The sequence below is a fragment of the Bufo bufo genome, chromosome 7, assembly GCF_905171765.1.
Source record: "Bufo bufo chromosome 7, aBufBuf1.1, whole genome shotgun sequence".
Lineage (NCBI taxonomy): Eukaryota > Metazoa > Chordata > Amphibia > Anura > Bufonidae > Bufo > Bufo bufo.
In genome coordinates this window covers 10989635-11012045 of record NC_053395.1, presented here as the reverse complement: position 1 = coordinate 11012045, position 22411 = coordinate 10989635, and the positions used below count along the sequence as shown (strand labels likewise).

The window sequence follows — 22411 nt, the reverse complement described above, 5'->3', positions numbered from 1 at the left end:
CATCATCACAGGTATATTTAAGGAGGGGGAGGGGGCGGGTTCTGCCACCAGGGAGGGGGTTACTGGGGCGCTGGGTTCAGGAGTAGGATAGATGGGAGCCATTAGAGAGCTGAGACGTGACACTGGTGCTGCGGCTCAGCCCCGACTCCGACGGCCCCCCCGGGGCCCCTCTCCTCAGAGGCTGGGGGCTGTTACGCAGAAGGAGGAGGCCGGCCCGGCCGCTGGAGGAAGATGACGACGGTGAAGCAGAGGAAGAAGAGGAGGAGGAAGAAGGCATGGCAGAGGAGGAACCCGGAGGGTGCAGACCCCATGAGGAAGAGGGAGGGGCCAGTAGTGTCGGTTGGCGCCACAGTTGAGGTGCTCCAGTATTTTGCACGCCGTGACTCCAGTGTGAGCCGCTGCGGGGTACAGGGCGGGAGGGCCAGCCAGGGGGAGGGGCTGGGTAGCCCTGATTGAACGCCTCCGCCGGGATTCCAGTCAGCGCCATGTTGCTGAATCCTAGTCGCATACTCTCAGAGTCGAAGGCTTCGATCTCCCTAGCCTGGCGCTCCAGGAGGCTGCGGATCCGCTCCGAGCGTTCACTCTGCAGGGCGAGCATCTCCTCCTCTATCTGCAGGAGCAAGAAGCGGGCAGTGTCAGATGGAGAACATCAGAGGTATACATCCACCCATACACCTCAGAGCACCCATCACTCAGGTCACCCATACACCACAGAGCCTCAGCCCCCATACACCTCAGAGCACCCATCACCCAGGTCACCCATACACCTCAGAGCACCCATCACCCATACACCACAGAGTACCCATCACCCAGGTCACCCATACACCACAGAGCACCCATCACTCAGGTCACCCATACACCACAGAGCACCCATCACTCAGGTCACCCATACACCACAGAGCACCCATCACTCAGGTCACCCATACACCTCAGAGCCTCAGCCCCATACACCTCAGAGCCCCCATCACCCAGGTCACCCATACACCACAGAGCACCCATACACCTCAGATCCTCAGCCCCATACACCTCAAAGCCCCCATCAAACAGGTCACCCATACACCACAGAGCACCCATCACCCAGGTCACCCATACACCTCAGAGCCTCTCAGCCCCAACACCCAGGTCACCCATGCACCTCAGAGCCTCCCAGCCCCCATACACCACAAAGCCCCCTTCACCCAGGTCACCCATGCACCTCCGAGCCTCCCAGCCCCCATACACCACAAAGCACCCATCACCCAGGTCACCAATACACCTCAAAGCCTCTCAGCCCCAACACCCAGGTCACCCATACACCTCAGAGCCCCCATCACCCAGGTCACCCATGCACCTCAGAGCCTCCCAGCCCCCACCAACACCCATACACCACTAAGCCCCCAACTCTAAAAACAGAAGTTGGAGCCCCATCCTCCTGACATAGAGCTCCAACTCCCCGGCATAGACATTTTTACATGATGACATTCTGCCTGCAGCCACCAGTAGGGTGAGCCCACTGCAAGAGATACCATTGAAATGAATAACAAACCTGTCTTCAGTGAGCGCCCCCTAGGGGTGTCTGCAGGCAGACAGAATTTCATAGCTAAAACTTTCTAAAGGCCTATGGTGATATTCCCCAAACCTATGGCTTTCTAGCTGCTGCAAAACTACATCTCCTAACATTTCCGGGCAGCTGCAGACTCTCACGGTATGACTGGAGTTGTAGTTCTGCAACAGGCGGAGAGGCACAACTTGGGGACTGCTGGTCCCATTAATGATGCAGCTCACCCTCTGCTCCAGCAGCGCCCGGCGGATGGAGACGCGCTGCTCCAGCTCTTTGATCTCGCGCTCGTGCTGCGCGTCGGTGTGGATCTTGATCTTGCTCTGGTAAGCGTTGAGCAGCTCCAGTTCTTTCTGCAGCTGGATCCGCAGCTCCTGATATTCTGACTCCTGGGTCTCATCCAGTCGGAGCTGAAGATACAAGAAGAACAAGGGGTGAGGCCCCACAGAGCGCAGGCCGAGCACACCGCACCCACCGTGGGCCAGTCAGCTACAATTTCCAGCATGCCCTTTACATTGTAGGCATGATGGGAGTTGTAGTCATTCTAGACCCTCAGATTCAGCACTTGGGACCTACGGCCTGGGTGGAGAGCATCTCGTTGATGCTGTGGTCGTACTGCTCCGCCAGGATGGCCAGCTTGCGGGTCTGCTCGTCCTTCAGCCTCTTCAGGATGCTCTTGTGCTCGCTCTTGGGCGTGGTCTCCAGCAGGTGGTTGCGCAGCGCCTTGTACTGCCGCGTCTGGATCTTGCACGTGTCCTGGAACTGACGCTTTATCTGCAGCTCCTTGGACTAGAGAGAGAGAAATGTGTGGGGGAGGAGGGGAAGAGGTGAGAGGGAAAACCCAGTGCACAATGGGAAGAGAGGAGAAAAAGAATGGGGATGAGAGAAGACATAATCAATCCTTCCTGAGCGACTGGGGGGTCAATGTGCAGAAAATAAGTGCCCCCCCCCGGTACCTATTCCTGGATTACTACCGCCATACAGGAGGAAACACGACATCTCCCACAATGCACTAAACACCACGAACCAGCAGGAGGCAGCGGGGAGGCCGAAAACCCCACACATCTGTAACCGGCCCCTGCACTGCCCAGGGTTAGTGTCGGCTCCACTACTTTCATGGAAAGCTTCCATTGTACCTCCTGTCCTAAACCTAGCTTATATGCTCCAAGCACATCCAGAGCTGCAGTCACAATTCTGCTGTCTTCTAGTTAGCCGACATCTCTCTGCGCTAAAGGCATGCCAGTGCCTACTCTGGGACAATGTAATGGCAGCTGTGGAGTAGGTCCGAGCTTGTTGCTGGTTTATTCCTTGTAGAAGAAGACGGCAGAATTGTGAATGCAGCTCATGATGTGACTGGAGTAACAAGAATTATGGATGCAGCTCTGTATGTGACTAGAGTAAAGACATTGTGAATGCTGCTCTGTATTGTGACTGGAGTATAGAAATTGTGAATGCAGCTCAGGAGGTGACAGAAGTAGAAGATTTATGAATGCTGCTCTACCGTCATTGTAGATTTTAGAACCTTGTCGTCGTCCCCCCGTCCCCCCCACCACGAGTCCTGAAATATCCACACAGCACCGTGAGGCGGTCATCACTAATCCTCCCCACGCAGCCAAAGATCCTACGGATCGGATAGGGTCAGAGGTCACTGGGTGCCCATATAACAAAATCAGCCCCCCCCCATTAGCCTTTTCCCTGCCTACAGACTCAGCCTTGCACCGCGTGGGTGGACGCGATCGCCCCACACCCCGGACAGGACGACAAATGGTCGATGATGAAAGAAATGACACAAACTGGATGATTTTCACTTCCGGTTTATTACAAACACAACGAAAAATAAAACACAAAAAGAAACAGAAATGGAGAATTTACACTGGAGGGGAGCAGAACAAAAAGTACGGGTGAAAATATATATATATATGGAGGATTTAATAAATAGGTTTAACCCCTCGCTGCCTGCCCCGACTCTCCTCCCAGCAGCACAGGGGTTAAACATTAAATATATATATTTTTCTTTTGTGCTTATAAAACACAGAACCGTCAGCAGTCCGATTTTTTTTTTTTTTTACAATGTGCAAGGGGAGGGGGAAATAAATAAAAAAAATGATGCAGAAGTCAAATTAAAAAGGGGAACGAGCACGAAAAGGGCATTTTGTTTTTGTTTTGTTTTTTCTCTCTCCTCATCCTGAGTTTGGGGAAGGCTGGTCTCAGGCACCAAAAAAGGCTAATGGGCTGCCCCCCCGCTGAAAAGGACCCACCAATACCCTGACAGCTGAAGGACAAAACCCTGGATGTAATGCATGCAAGAGCCACTAGGTGTCACCAAAGTCCCAACTGCACAAAGCACAGAGGTGCGTTACACAGAACTGCCACAAGATGCCGCCAGCAGCACAAAGTACAGCCCACCACTACTAGGGCCCTGCAGCTTCTACTGGACTACAAGCCTCAGCGGATCACTGGGATTCCTCGCTCAGCCCCGCTTGTATCATATGCTGCTCCATCTTTTCATCTCCACGGTTTACACCTGTGAGGAGACACACGAGGTCCCCCGAGTGTACACAGCCATGAAATATATTACAGTACTGACCGTAGGAATGGAAGGACACAGAGGTAATGGAACTGTTAACCTCTTCCCTGCCACAGAGACCAGCGTGAGCCCTCGAAAAATGAAAAAGCAAAAAAAACAAAAAAAAAAAAAATCCTTCATGCTGCCCCCTAGTGGTTTGATCCCGTAATACGGTCCTAATAAAGGCCGTCATATGGAAATGGCGCCTGTCGCTTCTATTTCACTTCAGGGAAGGGCGACTGTATTTAGCGAAAGGTGCAGGTCACATTCAGCAGGCTAATGGGGCATCAATACTGCCACCTAGTGGGCAGCAAGTGCAGCACTGGGGCATTTACTTCACCCACAAGAAATTATGTGCAAAGTAGAATCTGATAAAATAGTGCAAAACCCTTCCCGTGAGCGTCGCCGTGCGCGTTTCAGGCGTCACCTCCATATAACCCTTGGCTCTTCAGTTCATGCAGTAAGGCACTTACACTAGGGGTGAGGTGCGGCACTCGTCTTTCAACGCCATGGTATCAGAGGGTTTGATCGCCTGGCTATGCTGGCCCTTGCCCTTCCCATGAGGGGCCCCCGTGGCTCCTGGCGCTTTGCCGCCTCCCTGCGCCTTTGCTCTCGGCTCATCAGCCTTGGGATTCGGCTGGGTTTTTCCTCCCTTAAGAGCTTCATTCTGGTCATGTACATGAGGGCTACTGGGGGGAGGACTGTGCAGAGCCGGCGGACGCCCCTCGTTAGGCTATCGTTTAGCGTCTTTGCTACGTGGGAGGGGGCCCTCATGAGCCTCTGCCACCATGAAGGCTTGTTCCTTGCAGAGGAGCGGCTAGCGAGCACGGGCATCCGGCTCCGGTAGCAGCCTTTATAGGTTTTTGGGAAGAGGTAGAACAGCTCGCCCTCGCCCGCAGCCCCACAGCGCTGAAGAACCCTGAACAGAGGCCGGGGCAGCCGCAGTATCGCCTTGAGCCACAGCTTGCGAAACCTTTTTGGCCATCCTTTAAGCCACTGGCCAGCCGGCCTGCCCAAGGAGCCAGCGGCCAGGAAAATGGAAAGGAAAATCCCAGGTGACGTGAAAACCCCCACAGCTATCGCCAGAACGGGCACATAATACAGCCGAAGTCTGTAACTCATAGCCAGCGCGGCCAGAGCCCCCCAGCTCTGTGCCAGCAACATGAAGGTGGCAGAGCTGAGAGAGAAGACCCAGCACAGCAGAATGTAACCGCACAGGAGACTGGCTCCCAGGGTCTCTAGGGCCACGAGTGCAGAATCTAGAAGTGGCCCTGATCTCCACAAGGTGAGGAGCGCCAGCAGCAGGGGAAGCAGTGACCAAGGGCAGAAAGGCCTGGAGGCTGCCAGCAGAGTCAGTGCTCCACAGATGGCATGACTTGGCAGCGAGGAGGTACCCTGAGAAGGCGCAGGACGCACAGGAACCTCCGGCTCTGGCACCCATGCAGAAGACAGCTCAAAGTAAGGAGCATCCTGGTCTGGGCAGCCATCAGCCTCACTGCGCTCCACAGCTACATCTACATCTTCCTCCTCCTCATCCTCAGAGCTGCAGAGGCTGAAGGTGCCTCCCTCTACCCCCTCCTCCTCCTCCTCCTCCTCCCCAGGCCTTACTTTGAGGCTCTTGGGCTGCTGCCGGACTTCAGCGGCGTGTTTCTGCCGTAGTTCCTGCTCTCGGCGCTTGTTGTATTCCAGCTGGTTGCCAAGTTCTGTCTGATGCTGCAGGCGGATGAGCTCGCTGCGGGTATGTTGCAGCATCTGTAGGTGTCGAAACTCCAGCTCCTGAGTGCACTCGTGCTGCCGCAGAAGCATGGCGCACTCCAGGTCCCGCTGGGTTTGCTTCTTGTTCAGCTCCTGGGGATAAGATAATGGGGTCACTAAATGCTATCGTCCCCACCCACAATCCCTGCATTACCCGTGCCCGCTGCGCTTACCTCTCTCAGAAGGTCCTGATCCAGATTGTGCCGTGCCAGAAGCATCTTACGCTTGTACTGCCGACACTGGAGCTCGAAGTACTGGCGCTGCCGGCGTAACAGATTGGCCTCTTCTTCAGCCTGGTAATGCTGCATGCTCTCCTTCTGGCGGAGCAGCCACTCCTGCTTCTCCCGCTTTGGGGTGCTCTGGTTTTCTTGCAGCTCCTGCAAGTTTAACCCAATCAATTAGCACAACGTACCTCAAGGACAAGCCTGCATCAGGTTTTATGTCATATTAGTGCCTTAACACTCAACACGCCCAGCACCAGAGAGGACCACTATATACAAAGATGGAGGCCGATTCTTATAAAATGTACAAGTTCCTCTCACCTCCTTCAGCTGCTCCTTGCGGATCTTGTACTGTCGCTTCTGGCTCTCTAGCAAGTTAGTCAGCTCCTTCTTCTGCTGGCCCAAGATATGCTGCTGAAACTTCTTCTCTTCTGTCATTGCGCCCTTAGCCTGGGAGGTAAAGACCACGTTACTGACATGACATCCGTCCATCTACCCTGACCTCCTGCCTCTGACGATCACCCAACAAGGCCTACATTCTGCTCCCCACCCTTAACATGGGCGTACAGCCTCTGGGGTGAAGCTTGGCCTGCACATACACATGCCCTTCCCATTAGTCATCACTCTACCTCCTTCTCAAAGATGGCCTGGTGTTTCTTGGACAGCTTGTCCGTCTCGGCAGAGAAGTTGCTCCGGTGAGCCTCCAGCTCCTTGTCCAGCCGTTGCTGGTGCTCATCCAGCTCCGATTTCAGCTTGTTCTCCAGGGCCATGAGCTGCTTCTGGTGCTGTCGCCGCATCCGCTTGTAGCCAGACATCTGTTCCCGTAACGCTGAGTCCTGCTCATGCTCCTGGATCTGCCGTGTCACCTGTAGGTGAAAGAGCAGAAAACATGAAAAATATATAAAAAAAAAAATATATAAATATTAGACGTAGGGACGAGCCACGAATCAGAGAGCAACCCTCACCAGGGAGGCCGTGCGGATAGTGGCGAAGTGGTCCCTGTTGCGGCAGTATGCCCTTCTCCGAGCGGCCGAGGTTGACTGCTGAGCCTCCATCTCTGGCTGGTACGGATCATCATAGATATTGTCGTGAGTCTGGTAAGAAAACCAACGTGTTAATGTAAGGACGGTGCCGGGTGTGTGGGTGTAAACGTGAGGCGGCCAGAACACAATGCAGCTCAACGGGGAAAAGTACTGAGTGACGGAAGGTAAAAGACAACCGTGCGACCTCGAGGAGAGAAAAGGCTTTCCACCCTAGCACAGGTGGAGAGTCGCAGGCAATGGGCAGCGATTTATTGCCCACCATCCTCAGCACGGACTTACTGGCAGCCGGTGTATGACGGAGCTGTTAGAGGTCACCGTGTGCTCTCCCTCCTGCATCATGGCCATCTCTCCGCTGTCATCGGAGGCATCAGCCAGGCTGTTCACCGAGCTGCTCTGACTGCTGGCGCTGATGGACATGCTGGGCACCGACTGGCTGCTCTCCATGCTGGTTATTGTGCCCGTGCAGTGAAGAAACTGCTCCGACTCCTGGAAGAGAGGAAACACGATGTGATAGCAGAAGCCCCCAGAGCAGCCGTTGTGCATGCCCCTTCAAGAGCCTCTCTTTACTGCACCGGTCGCCAGCCCTCCGCCACAGCACGCATGTCCTCTCACCTCCTCCTCCTCGGTGGTCTCAGTGTTGGGCCCGTTTTGGGTGTCCTGGAAGAGGATCTTCTTCATCTTGCGGTACTGCAGGTTATCGAGCTCCCTCACGGCGTCCTTTGTGCGCTGGATCAGTTCCATGATGACAGTCTGTGGCCTTTCCCTTTGCAAGAAGCGGTGCTGTAATAAAGGACGCGCAGATCATACGACGGTCACCTGACTATTGGGTCCCCGGAACGTCATAAGACTCTTCTACCAACCTTAAGCAGAATGTCTGAGCTCGGTCTATCTTGAGGAATCTTCTGAAGACACGAATCCACGAAATTCCGGAAATATTCAGACCTGAATGAAGGGGGGAGGTCATTTAGATCCAGGACTTAGGAATACATAGGACTACACACGACAAGTATGGCGCGCCCCCCCCCCCCCCCCCAACACCTATAAACTGTATATCTGCGACATACTGGACACCTGTGGATGCACTTACCAGTGGTTGGACTGCAGGACGGGGGATTCGTTCTGAGCTATGTGATATAAGGCACTCATAGCATTCATATTGAAGAGCGGGGGCTTCCTCTCAGCTATAGGAAGAAACACACCAACATTACAACTGATGCCGGATCGTGTCCTGCTGTGGAGAGGAAATGAAGCACCACTGTATACAGACGAGGGATGCTAGCTACATGACAGTAAAGATGGCCGACAGCAGCAAAAGGTCGAGAGCTGCTTCCTGCCCTAATCAGACCTGCAGAGTGCAAGAAAAAGGCTGCGCAGGAGGCAATGGGGCTGAGCTGGAGGTACAGAGACTCGAAGGGACCCCATAAGGATAATGCCTCCTGCACTGCATTAAAAGGCCGGACACGTGAGCGCCATATCCACGAGCTGCAGGAAGGGGCGCCAACATGCCCGCAGCCACATCTCAGGCCAGTTACGGAGCTTTGTAATGTAACCGCAGCGGTATCAGGCACGGCTACACGATGATGGAGGGGAGAAGAGAGGTGGCTGGTTTAAAGAGACAGTGCGCATTCTTCATTCGGTTGACTTCTCCGAAATGCATTTACCAAATGATAAAAAGGAAAGTGAAGAAAGTGCCAGAAGACAGGAGCGGAGAGCATCCACTGACCTAGCTCAATGCTGGTGATCCCCAGGGACCACACGTCCACCTTCCCGTCATACTGCCCCTCATCCATGGCCAGAATCACCTCCGGAGCCATCCTGAAGAGCAAACACAGCACAGGTCGTGATACAGAACTAATACTGCAGAGGAGGCGAACTCCCATCATCCCACAGCTCATCCCTTACACTCTACATCATCAAGAAAGACTATGAGAAGCTCACCAGTATGGCGTCCCCACAAAGGAATTAGCAGGAGCCACTATGGAAGCAGAGCCGAAATCACCCAACTTCACCAACCCCGGCTCTGTCAGGAGGATATTTCCAGCTTTCACATCTCTGCAAGAAAAAGGTTATGAGAAGACAGCAGGACGCAATCCAGACAGGCAATATAATAAGAATAGTGAGTGCAGCTCTGGAGTATAATACAGGATGTAACTCAGGATCAGTACAGGATAAGTAATGTATGTACACAGTGACTGCACCAGCAGAATAGTGAGTGCAGCTCTGGAGTACAATACAGGATGTAACTCAGGATCAGTACAGGATAAGTAATGTATGTACACAGTGACTGCACCAGCAGAATAGTGAATACAGCTCTGGAGTATAATACAGGATAAGTCATGTAGTTTCATTCAATACAAACACTTACCTATGGATCATGTTGTGTGTATGGAGGTAGGCCAGGCCCTGGAGTGCACCATGGGTAATAGCAGCAATCTCCACCTCCTGGAGTGGTTTCTTATGTACTAGATGGAAAAATTAAGAAAGCTGGGGTCATCTTATGGTCCTTTATTAAGCTCACATTTAGAAACGTTGGTCAGGGTCTTCCAGAAGTCAGTGAAGTAAATGACAAAGGGCATCTGTCAGCAGACTTGTACCTATAACACTGGCTGACCTGTTACATCTGCACTTGGACAGGTCCAGGCAGTGAAAATGGCATCACACCTGGTCCTGTCAATCAAAATGCAGCGGGCGCAGCAGTTGGAGAGAGCAGAGCCTCTAGGTGTAATGGTAACGCCCCCGTTGCTCCTAGAGGCTTATTTGCATAAATACAATTTTTCTATGCAGCCACATATGAACATGGGACCAACACAGACGCCTTCAGCTGCTAAGTGCACATGTTACAGGTCAGCCGGGGTCATAAGTCTGCTGACAGATGCTCTTTAAGAATTAGAGGGTCCGGTAACTACATGAATGACAGATAGAGGACCCCTATAGTTCTCATCCCTAGTAATATCCAGAACTCACCCTCCAGGAGGTCGGAAGCGGATCCCAGGCAGTACTCCATCACCAGCTGAACCGCCGTGCACATGGAAGCAAGAGAAGAAAAAACATCTTTATTTCAGGTAGGTTTACAATAAATGACAGATACGACATGAGCAGGAGCGACGCAGACCGCACCGCAGACCGCACCGCGCATGTTCTTATCTACCAACAGACAATGTCTGATCATCATCTGGGCACAAAACCGAACATAGGGAGGAGGGCGAGGAGAGGGGCAGAAGCCCGGGCACATAGGAAAGAGGGAGCGAGGAGAGGGGCAGAAGCCCGGGCACATAGGAAAGAGGGAGCGAGGAGAGGGGCAGAGGCCCGGGCACATAGGAAAGAGGGCGAGGAGAGGGGCAGAGGCCCGGGCACATAGGAATGAGGGAGCGAGGAGAGGGGCAGAGGCCCGGGCAGATAGGAAAGAAGGCGAGGAGAGGGCCAGAGGCATGGGCACATAGGAAAGAGGGCGAGGAGAGGGGCAGAGGCCCGGGCACAGAGAGGAGGGATAGGGGCAGAGGCCTTGGCACATAGGAAAGAGGGCGAGGAGAGGGGCAGAGGCCCGGGCACATAGGAAAGAGGGAGCGAGGAGAGGGGCAGAAGCCCGGGCACATAGGAAAGAGGGAGCGAGGAGAGGGGCAGAGGCCCGGGCACATAGGAAAGAGGGCGAGGAGAGGGGCAGAGGCCCGGGCACATAGGAATGAGGGAGCGAGGAGAGGGGCAGAGGCCCGGGCAGATAGGAAAGAAGGCGAGGAGAGGGCCAGAGGCATGGGCACATAGGAAAGAGGGCGAGGAGAGGGGCAGAGGCCCGGGCACAGAGAGGAGGGATAGGGGCAGAGGCCTTGGCACATAGGAAAGAGGGCGAGGAGAGGGGCAGAGGCCCGGGCACATAGGAAAGAGGGAGCGAGGAGAGGGGCAGAAGCCCGGGCACATAGGAAAGAGGGAGCGAGGAGAGGGGCAGAGGCCCGGGCACATAGGAAAGAGGGAGCGAGGAGAGGGGCAGAAGCCCGGGCACATAGGAAAGAGGGAGCGAGGAGAGGGGCAGAAGCCCGGGCACATAGGAAAGAGGGCGAGGAGAGGGGCAGAGGCCCGGGCACATAGGAATGAGGGAGCGAGGAGAGGGGCAGAAGCCCGGGCACATAGGAAAGAGGGAGCGAGGAGAGGGGCAGAGGCCCGGGCACATAGGAAAGAGGGAGCGAGGAGAGGGGCAGAGGCCCGGGCACATAGGAATGAGGGAGCGAGGAGAGGGGCAGAAGCCCGGGCACATAGGAAAGAGGGAGCGAGGAGAGGGGCAGAGGCCCGGGCACATAGGAAAGAGGGAGCGAGGAGAGGGGCAGAAGCCCGGGCACATAGGAAAGAGGGAGCGAGGAGAGGGGCAGAAGCCCGGGCACATAGGAAAGAGGGCGAGGAGAGGGGCAGAGGCCCGGGCACATAGGAATGAGGGAGCGAGGAGAGGGGCAGAAGCCCGGGCACATAGGAAAGAGGGCGAGGAGAGGGGCAGAAGCCCGGGCACATAGGAAAGAGGGAGCGAGGAGAGGGGCAGAAGCCCGGGCACATAGGAAAGAGGGCGAGGAGAGGGGCAGAAGCCCGGGCACATAGGAAAGAGGGAGCGAGGAGAGGGGCAGAGGCCCGGGCACATAGGAAAGAGGGAGCGAGGAGAGGGGCAGAGGCCCGGGCACATAGGAATGAGGGAGCGAGGAGAGGGGCAGAAGCCCGGGCACATAGGAAAGAGGGCGAGGAGAGGGGCAGAGGCCCGGGCACATAGGAATGAGGGAGCGAGGAGAGGGGCAGGGGCCCGGGCAGATAGGAAAGAAGGCGAGGAGAGGGCCAGAGGCATGGGCACATAGGAAAGAGGGCGAGGAGAGGGGCAGAGGCCCGGGCACATAGGAAATAGGGCGAGGAGAGGGTCAGAGACCCGGGCACATAGGAAATAGGGCAAAGAGAGGGTCAGAGACCCGGGCACATAGGAATGAGGCCAGGGAGAGGGCCAGAGGCATGGGCACATAGGAAAGAGGGCGAGGAGAGGGGCAGAGGCATGGGCACAGAGGAGGGATAGGGGCAGAGGCCTTGGCACATAGGAAAGAGGGCGAGGAGAGGGGCAGAGGCATGGGCACAGAGAGGAGGGATAGGGGCAGAGGCCCGGGCACATAGGAAATAGGGCGAGGAGAGGGGCAGAGGCCCGGGCACATAGGAAATAGGGCGAGGAGAGGGGCAGAGGCCCGGGCACATAGGAAATAGGGCGAGGAGAGGGGCAGAGGCCCGGGCACATAGGAAAGAGGGCGAGGAGAGGGGCAGAGGCCCGGGCAGATAGGAATGAGGGAGCGAGGAGAGGGGCAGAAGCCCGGGCACATAGGAAAGAGGGCGAGGAGAGGGGCAGAAGCCCGGGCACATAGGAAAGAGGGAGCGAGGAGAGGGGCAGAGGCCCGGGCACATAGGAATGAGGGAGCGAGGAGAGGGGCAGAAGCCCGGGCACATAGGAAATAGGGCGAGGAGAGGGGCAGAGGCATGGGCACAGAGAGGAGGGATAGGGGCAGAGGCCCGGGCACATAGGAAAGAGGGCGAGGAGAGGGGCAGAAGCCCGGGCACATAGGAAAGAGGGAGCGAGGAGAGGGGCAGAGGCCCGGGCACATAGGAATGAGGGAGCGAGGAGAGGGGCAGAAGCCCGGGCACATAGGAAATAGGGCGAGGAGAGGGGCAGAGGCATGGGCACAGAGAGGAGGGATAGGGGCAGAGGCCCGGGCACATAGGAAATAGGGCGAGGAGAGGGGCAGAGGCCCGGGCACATAGGAAATAGGGCGAGGAGAGGGGCAGAGGCCCGGGCACATAGGAAATAGGGCGAGGAGAGGGGCAGAGGCCCGGGCACATAGGAAATAGGGCGAGGAGAGGGGCAGAGGCCCGGGCACATAGGAAATAGGGCGAGGAGAGGGGCAGAGGCCCGGGCACATAGGAAATAGGGCGAGGAGAGGGGCAGAGGCCCGGGCACATAGGAAATAGGGCGAGGAGAGGGGCAGAGGCCCGGGCACATAGGAAATAGGGCGAGGAGAGGGGCAGAGGCCCGGGCACATAGGAAATAGGGCGAGGAGAGGGGCAGAGGCCCGGGCACATAGGAAATAGGGCGAGGAGAGGGGCAGAGGCCCGGGCACATAGGAAATAGGGCGAGGAGAGGGGCAGAGGCCCGGGCACATAGGAAAAAGGGCGAGGAGAGGGGCAGAGGCCCGGGCACATAGGAAAAAGGGCGAGGAGAGGGGCAGAGGCCCGGGCACATAGGAAAGAGGGCGAGGAGAGGGGCAGAGGCCCGGGCACATAGGAAAGGCGGCGAGGAGAAGGGCAGAGGCCCGGGCACATAGGAAAGAGGGCGAGGAGAGGGGCAGAGGCCTGGGAGGAAGGTCAGAGCAGAAGTCAGGAAGAAAACTGAGAACTGCGTTAATAAGAGGACACAGGGCAGAGGAGAGGGGGTGTGCGGCAGTGACGCGGGCGGCCGGCGGGGGGCTATTGTGATGGCTTTTTCTGTACACAGTGCATGGCTCCAGCCTCCCACACACGGCACTCACAAGACGCGAATGTGAACATACAAGACTCATATGATCTTCGCCGTACTGTGGAGAGCATGGAGCCGCCACATACACGTATGATACCAGAGAACCCCGGGCCACCAGAGCCACGTGCGATACCGGAGAACCCCGGGCCACCAGAGCCACGTGCGATACCGGAGAACCCCGGGCCACCAGAGACACGTGCGATACCACAGAACCCCGGGCCACCAGAGACACGTGTGATACCACAGAACCCCGGGCCACCAGAGACACGTGCGATACCACAGAACCCCGGGCCACCAGAGACACGTGTGATACCACAGAACCCCGGGCCACCAGAGACATGTGCGATACCAGAGAACCCCGGGCCACCAGAGACACGTGCGATACCACAGAACCCCGGGCCACCAGAGACACGTGTGATACCACAGAACCCCGGGCCACCAGAGACATGTGCGATACCAGAGAACCCCGGGCCACCAGAGACACGTGTGATACTAGGAAACCCCAGGCGACCAGGCAATACCACAGAACCCCGGGCCACCAGACACATGTGCGATACCACAGAACTCCGGGCCACCAAACACACAGACGATATCAGAGAACCCCGGGCCATCAGAGACACGTGCGATACCACAGAACACAGGAAAAGATGTCCTGCAGAAACACTGTACGAGCAGAAGATAAAACTAACAAGCAAAGCCATAAACTCAGGACATAGCGCTAATATTACCCACTGGGTGCGACACAAAACTGTGCGCACCAACACTGTACAGACTACTAAATCTACTTAACTTGAGTCACTGTTACAGCCAGTATTATAGTCCAGAGCTGCATTTACAATTCTGCAGGCATTCTCTGCTTCAAAGTCTGCACAGAGCTTTATACTGTGATCTGAATTCTGGGAAGAATCTGACTACAGAATAGGTTGACTGTTTTCAGTAATAACCAGCAGAATAGTGAGTGAAGCTCTGGAGTATAATACAGGATGCAACTCAGGATCAGTACAGGATAAGTAATGTATGTACACAGTGACTACACCAGCAGAATAGTGAGTGCAGCTCTGGAGTATAATACAGGATGTAACTCAGGATCAGTACAGGATAAGTAATGTATGTACACAGTGACTACACCAGCAGAATAGTGAGTGCAGCTCTGGGGTATAATACAGGATGTAACTCAGGATCAGTACAGGATAAGTAATGTATGTACACAGTGACTGCACCAGCAGAATAGTGAGTGCAGCTCTGGAGTATAATACAGAATGTAACTCAGGATCAGTACAGGATAAGTAATGTATGTACACAGTGACTGCACCAGCAGAATAGTGAGTGCAGCTCTGGAGTATAATACAGGATGTAAGTCGGGATCAGTACAGGATAAGTAATGTATGTACACAGTGACTGCACCAGCAGAATAGTGAGTGCAGCTCTGGAGTATAATACAGGATGTAACTCAGGATCAGCAGTCAGCTACTCACCCAGGCTGTGTGCTCCCGCAGGTAACATCCTTTATATTCAATAGTGTTGGGATGCCGCAGCTTTTGGAGAAATTTTACTTCTTTTATGATGTCCTGCCATTTCTACATTGGAAAGGAGAAGTTTAGCACAAATCTAATAACTGCAGCATCCTTCATGCCAACCCGTGACCCAGCGGCACTTACCTCATTAGACTGCTTGCCACTATAAGACATCTTCTTAATGGCGACGACCTCATTATTACGGATGTCACGGGCCTGGAGGAAGGGGAGAGCCGTTGTTACGAAGACAGTCAGGTACAAGTCTCTCCAGTCCAGGATACTGGTCCAGTTACTTACAAAATAGACTGCGCCAAAGCTGCCATGCCCGATCTCCCGCAGGTCGGCAAATAGTTTTTCCGGGTCATCCTTGAAGAAAAGCTCGGCTACCTCAGGGTCCTTCAGGCTGCCGGCCCGGGCGTTGGACGGCATGGCGAGGGCCAGGGGGTACCCCCCGCGGGATGCTGCCGCCACCACTCCCAATGGAGGAGGGACCCACCGAGGCTGCGCAGAGAGAGGAAGAGAAATAAAGTCATTGCATCCAGAGGCTACGGATGTGAGAGAGATGGGGGCAGGTACAGGGGCCACACGGCACTGGGGGGGCATAGAAAACATACATGGGGAGTACTGGTCTATCCAAGGTTCCTGGGGAGGGGGGGCTATGTACCCAATGGAGAAAAGATGGGGTGACAGACGAGACAGCGGGGGGCACCTGATGGAGGGCGATATTACAGTATCCATACACTTTACCCTATTATGTCCTAACCTGTGGAAAGCCACTATTAACCCTCCCCCTGCCACGTACACCGCCATCGCTCCACTAACCCGACTCGCCAGGTAGCTTATAACACACATTAACCCCTCCACTGCTGGCGAGCTTCTGTCCAGGTCTAGTTGGGGAGATGACGGATGCAGAGCCCCCGCCCCCTCTGCTGACAGCCATAGTTACAGGTTTACTATTGGTGATCACCCAGAGGGGCAGGAATCAGGCAGAGCAGTCGTCTGCAGCCCCCGTCACAATGCCACGACACTGCAGCTATGACCCCCTCATAGACTGAGGACACCAGGGCCATACGAGAGGTCACAGCGCCCATCATCTCCATCACTTCTCAGTAATGACCAGGATTTACCTCCCAACCTGCATCTGGTAAACCACAACCAACTCTGCTCCACAGCGGATTTAGCCCCCGCCGCCGACCTACAGCACCCTCACCTTCGACCCACGGCGCCCTCACCCCACTGCTGCCGACCCACGGCACCCTCACCCCACCGCTGCCGACCCACGGCGCCCTCACCCCACCGCCGCCGACCCACTGCGCCACAACCCTCATCCCGCCACCACCGACCCACATCGCCCCCACCACTGCCGACCCAGGGCGCCCTCGCCCCAACACTGCCGACCCAGGGCGCCCTCGCCCCAACACTGCCGACCCAGGGCGCCCTCGCCCCAACACTGCCGACCCAGGGCGCCCCTCGCCCACCACCGCTGACCTACTGCCCCACATAACCCTCACCCCGGCGCCACCGACCTACAGCACCCTCACCCTGCTATCACTGAACTGTGCCAACCATATTTCTCTCATATATGCCACAGACCTGCTGCCCTCCACCTCCCTCCATCCCGATGCTCGCTGCCCTTACCCGTCCTTCATCCCGGTGCTCGCTGCCCTTACCCGTCCTTCATCCCGGTGCTCGCTGCCCTTACCCGTCCTTCATCCCGGTGCTCGCTGCCCTTACCCATCCTTCATCCCGGTGCTCGCTGCCCTTACCCGTCCTTCATCCCGGTGCTCGCTGCCCTTACCCGTCCTCCATCCCGGTGCTCGCTGCCCTTACCCGTCCTCCATCCCGGTGCTCACTGCCCTTACCCGTCCTTCATCCCGATGCTCGCTGCCCTTACTTGTCCTTCATCCCGGTGCTCGCTGCCCTTACCCGTCTTCCATCCCGGTGCTCGCTGCCCTTACCCGTCCTCCATCCCGGTGCTCGCTGCCCTTACCCGTCCTCCATCCCGGTGCTCGCTGCCCTCACCCGTCCTCCATCCCGGTGCTCGCTGCCCTCACCCTCCCTCCATCCTGGTTCTGAGTCCCCATCAGCTGTAATAATGGGGCTCCGCTCCTCCCCGTCCTGCTCCTGTTATGTCCGCTGACCCTGTCCCTCTCACATTTCTCTCCTCCATGATCCTAAGGGATGTACATAGTGCTGCAGACTGTAGACCAGCAGCGAGGACACAAGGGATGGAATAATGAGGTGATAGATACAGGGGAACATAGGGTCATATATGGGGAAGGGGGGGGGGGGGGGTAACTCTCAGAACCGGATTCATAAGTAATGCAAGCAGAGCGGCGTGCACAAGGAGGCCCTAAGAGGGTCCATGTGACCTGGAGGACAGGAGTACAATCCCGCAAAAAGCACAACTTTCCGTCAATGACAACCAGACATCAGATCCAACAACCCAGTCCAGGACCTAACGATGGACGTCCATGGAGGATGGAAAATCCACAGTGGAAAACGAGAGCGGCAGAGAAGAGGCGACCGGAACGGCGGAGCGGACTCCTGGTGCAAAACCCGCATGTTGGGAGCGGCTGACATCAGATACATACCGCCCCAGAGCTGATATAACCTCCAGAGACATTACATCATGTGACCGATATCAGCCGCTCCTCTTATAACGCTCCAGTCCTGATATAACCTCCAGAGACATCACATCTTATGTGACTGATATCAGCCGCTCCTCTTATAACGCTCCAGCACTGATATAACCTCCAGAGACATTACATCATATGTGACTGATATCAGCCGCTCCTCTTATAACGCTCCAGCGCTGATATAAGCTCCAGAGACATTACATCCCATGTGACTGATATCAGCCGCTCCTCTTATAACGCTCCAGCGCTGATATAACCTCCAGAGACATCACATCACATGTGACTGATATCAGCCGCTCCTCTTATAACGCTCCAGCCCTGATATAACCTCCAGAGACATCACATCTTATGTGACTGATATCAGCCGCTCCTCTTATAACGCTCCAGCACTGATATAACCTCCAGAGACATTACATCATATGTGACTGATATCAGCCGCTCCTCTTATAACGCTCCAGCGCTGATATAAGCTCCAGAGACATTACATCCCATGTGACTGATATCAGCCGCTCCTCTTATAACGCTCCAGCGCTGATATAACCTCCAGACATTACATCATATGTGACTGATATCAGCCGCTCCTCTTATAACGCTCCAGTACTGATATAACCTCCAGAGACATCACATCTTATGTGACTGATATCAGCCGCTCCTCTTATAACGCTCCAGCACTGATATAACCTCCAGAGACATTACATCCTATGTGACCGATATCAGCCGCTCCCCTTATAACGCTCCAGTACTGATATAACCTCCAGAGACATTACATCACATGTGACTGATATCAGCCGCTCCCCTTATAACGCTCCGGGACTGATATAACCTCCAGAGACATTACATCCTATGTGACCGATATCAGCCGCTCCCCTTATAACGCTCCAGTACTGATATAACCTCCAGAGACATTACATCCTATGTGACCGATATCAGCCGCTCCCCTTATAACGCTCCAGTACTGATATAACCTCCAGAGACATTACATCACATGTGACTGATATCAGCCGCTCCCCTTATAACGCTCCGGGACTGATATAAGCCTAAGCTCTGCCACCTCTGGTTTCTAAACCACTGCTAAAATCGTCTGAAACTCTGACCATAGAGTGACAATGGCTGAACCCTTCCTGTCTTGGCTCCGAGCTCCATCTCTTCCTGTCCTCCCCCCATGATGGTCTCCGCTCGCTTACGCCGTGTATATAATCGCACACAATGGACGCACAGTAAACTAATTACACGACCGTGACCGCAGGAGCTGGTGACATCTAGGGGCCCCGGTGACCCCTGAAAATGTCAGAATATAAAGCAGGAGGAAGCGTCAGCCCTGAAACATGGAGACAAGCGAATCAGAGGCAGCGGCCATCCGCAGGAGCGCAAAGTCGCAGGAAGGTTCAACGCAGACGCCTCAGGTCGGTGCACACACCTGGAGGAACGTTTATGTAGAATCAGAGAACGCGCGGCCGCGGTGACACTACAACTCCCAACATGCTGCATTCACTTCTATAGGAGTTTCAAGAAAGCTGAGCAAGTTTGCATGCTGGGAATTGTAGTTTCACAACAGCTGAAGTGCAGGAGGTGGCTGAACCCCGCTCCACAATAAAGTCAACTTCCTCAGTTCACTGAACACAGCCTGCAGTGTAAAGAATGGAGGTTTTCATTCACGGCTAGGTCATCACTCTGTTCTCTATACAGACGTGAGCAGCGGACGCATTATTTAAAGGGCGACAACCAATATGGCCGCACTTCCTGTTGTCACTTCAGGCATGCAGAGTGGGCGGGCTCTCCGGGGGGACATCAGAGCTGTGCACCGAGCCAATCAGAGGCCTCCCTGTCCCTCTCCTCACAGACGAGCGCTGCAGCCGCATCTCCCCACGATCCCATAGGTTTCTGATTATCGGCTGCAGGAAGGCGACGGGCGTCCTATATATATACACCCAGACGTATGGGACGCCCCGTGTCAAGAGATCAGACCGTGAGCTCTGGGATGATAGGAGTGATAGTGTGTGAGAGATAACGAGATACATTTGTCAGCTACTGTGGACATAGATGATGGGGGTGATACAACTGGATTGTGAGCTCTTGATGGCAGGGATGATGGGAGTGAGATTGGGGGAGAAGATGAGTTTGCCAATTCCTGTGGACATGGATGATGGGAGTCATGTGGTGTGCATGAGATACAGAAATTAGATTGTGAGCTTTTGGGAAGAGGGATGATAGGAGTGATAAAGTCAGCTCCTGTGGACATGGATGATGGGAGTGATACATTGTGTGTGAGGTTAGACTGATCTCCCGATAAGAATGATGGGAGTGATAGACGAGATAAGTAGATAAGCTCCTGGGGACAAAGATGATGGGAGTGATATAGGGAGATTAGAGTGTGAGCTCCTGTGACCAAGGATGATGGGAGTGACACAATTGTGCAGAGATCCGTTGCGGCCACAAGCTGGAGATGATGACGTGCGGCCGAAGATTTGCTGGTTTCGTTCCACGTCCATCGTCTACAGAAAATCCGAGAAGCTTCCGCAGTCACAGGCGGCGGGGAGCGCAGATCACAACAGAGGGGCCCCGGGCCCATGCACTACGACGGGACACCCAGTCACTCCATGTGAACAGGCGGAGAGCTGCAAACAATCTGCCGGGTGAACTACACATCCCAGGACTCAGGCGCGGACTTCTCAGAAACTGCCACTCATCATCTCCCTGGGCTTCAGAGCCAAAATCTCCCAGCACTCCCTGCTTGTCCAGCTTCTGCATCTTCACCCCGGATGCGTCTGTCCACAGGCCGGCTGACTGTTCCCATGACCCCTAGCAGAGCAGACTGTTCACCCCAGGCGCTCATCTTTTCCAGGTTATTTGAAGGGAGGCTCCTGAACAGGCGACAGCGGTCATCATCCCGGGCGCTCAGATTTTTGGAGACTTGGACTCCAGGTTTTTACCCTTCAATGTCCGTCCCGAACCATAAAACGGATCTTCAAGTTCATCAAACTTTATTAGGATTCTTTACTTCCGGTCAGGCCTCAAGGAAGATCATATTCTGCAGATACTGAAAGTACTGAGGGGCCCCCCCTCCCCCAATATCCCGCCACCCATTCACTATTGTTCTCTGTTGTCATCCACTCAGGCTGTCGAGTGACAGGAGGTGGAGACCCTCCCTGCCCCCTAGACCCCCACCACAAATATTCACATTGCACAATATAAGAGGATTCTCACTTTAAGCCGCCGCCACCACCGGGCCCACGGGGGACGCCGCCGCCACCACCGGGCCCACGGGGGACGCCGCCGCCACCACCGGGCCCACGGGGGACGCCGCCATGCAGTTTTATACCACAACATAGAGTATGCGCCATCCTGGATCGGTGGGAAACTGGGCATTGCGCCCCCTATGGGCTCAGAAATAGCAAGCATATTGTTTGACGTCCCACCAGAGGCGGACCCCCGGGGCTGATCGGTAGGGAGGACGCCCCATTGGGTATCTTGGCCTAAACCACACTGGTCAAATGGAAATCAACACAAACACCCATCAATGTCGCCCAGGTGCCCTGTGGTCAGCCACAATACCCCAGCGGGCACGGCCATCATCGCCCTCACCAATGGATGCCGCTGACACCAGGAGGACCCCCGAACAACCTGACCAGCCATATATACCCCCCCACCAAGAGCGTACACAGCTGCTTCCCCGTCACATGACCCCGTGCTTACCTGAAAGTGTCACCGTGCCGCAGGGCGGTCCTCCTCGCCGCTCAGGCTGCTCTCAGTGGGCGAGGAGCGTTGGCCTCTGCCCGCCGCCTCCCATGTTGGCTCCCCGGGCAGCGAGCCCCCCGCTGGCTGTATCCCTGGCGATCTCCGAGGACATAAGCGAACGTGCCAGCGTCACCGCCCCAACCGCAGAGGTCGGCCACCTCACCGGGCGGTCTCTGCGGCCACGTAGCGCCGTCTCTCGGCGGGCGATGGGCGATCAATCTGTCTACTTGGTGCCAATGCAATCTAGTGTGAGCCTATAGAGATCCCCCCACCACACGGCCTTGCCCTACAGAGCCGCAGCAATATGGAGCCGGATTACTGCCTCCCTCCCTATAGGTGCAGCCTACATGATGTGCACGGCTGCGGCCACCATCCTACAATCCCTCCAGGGCAGAGTGTGCCTATAGGCGCCCTCGGTGCCGGAGCCCCAGCGTAGTGTCAGTCTATAGGGAGCATCCTACAGCCCCCCTCCTCCCTATACAGCTCGCTCGCTCGCTCTTCTCCTCCCCCTCCCTATTTTTTTTTTTCTTTTTTTTTCCTCTCAGTCCATCCAAGATGGCGGACCGGGCGGGAGCTAAACCGGAAGCATCTAGGATTCCTTCTGAGCATGCGCAAAACAGCGGGGCGTCTCCGGAGAGCGAGAGGAAGCAACGCGCAAGCGCGGAATCTTCTCTCTGAAGAGCGGAGAGAGCATTATGCGCCTGCGTGATCCCCCCCCTATTGAAAATATTGAACGAAACTTTATTGACACAAAAGTTAAAGGGGAAGTGACAGTGTAATGGGGGCAGTAATGATGTGGCAGTGATTCTATAATTATAGATGTGCCCCCAGTGACCTCCTTGAGGTGACCATCCAAAGTTGCATTGAAAAGTGTTCTTCTGGGG

At 55.4% G+C, this 22411-nt stretch overlaps 1 protein-coding gene across 2 annotated transcripts; it reads right to left on the bottom strand.

The window, feature by feature from the left end:
* On the bottom strand, positions 1-22099 carry TAOK2 (TAO kinase 2). 2 transcript variants are annotated; one of them, XM_040441673.1, is made up of 20 exons: positions 21486-22099; positions 15451-15654; positions 15298-15369; positions 15115-15216; positions 10087-10132; positions 9488-9584; positions 9061-9174; positions 8846-8937; positions 8210-8303; positions 7983-8064; positions 7735-7902; positions 7402-7608; positions 7045-7173; positions 6709-6945; positions 6401-6529; positions 6032-6235; positions 5712-5951; positions 2114-2326; positions 1765-1947; positions 1-610 (listed from the first exon to the last, which is right to left on the bottom strand). In XM_040441673.1, exons 2-20 carry the CDS (start codon positions 15580-15582, stop codon positions 77-79), a joined length of 3075 nt encoding a protein of 1024 aa, XP_040297607.1. In that variant the 5' UTR covers positions 15583-15654; positions 21486-22099; the 3' UTR covers positions 1-76. The 2 variants fall into 2 exon arrangements, with proteins under 2 accessions (XP_040297607.1, XP_040297608.1); XM_040441674.1 differs by lacking the exons at positions 1-610; positions 1765-1947; positions 21486-22099 and having other exon boundaries at positions 2191-5951; positions 15451-15653.
* Between the last annotated feature and the right edge of the window lie 312 nt (positions 22100-22411).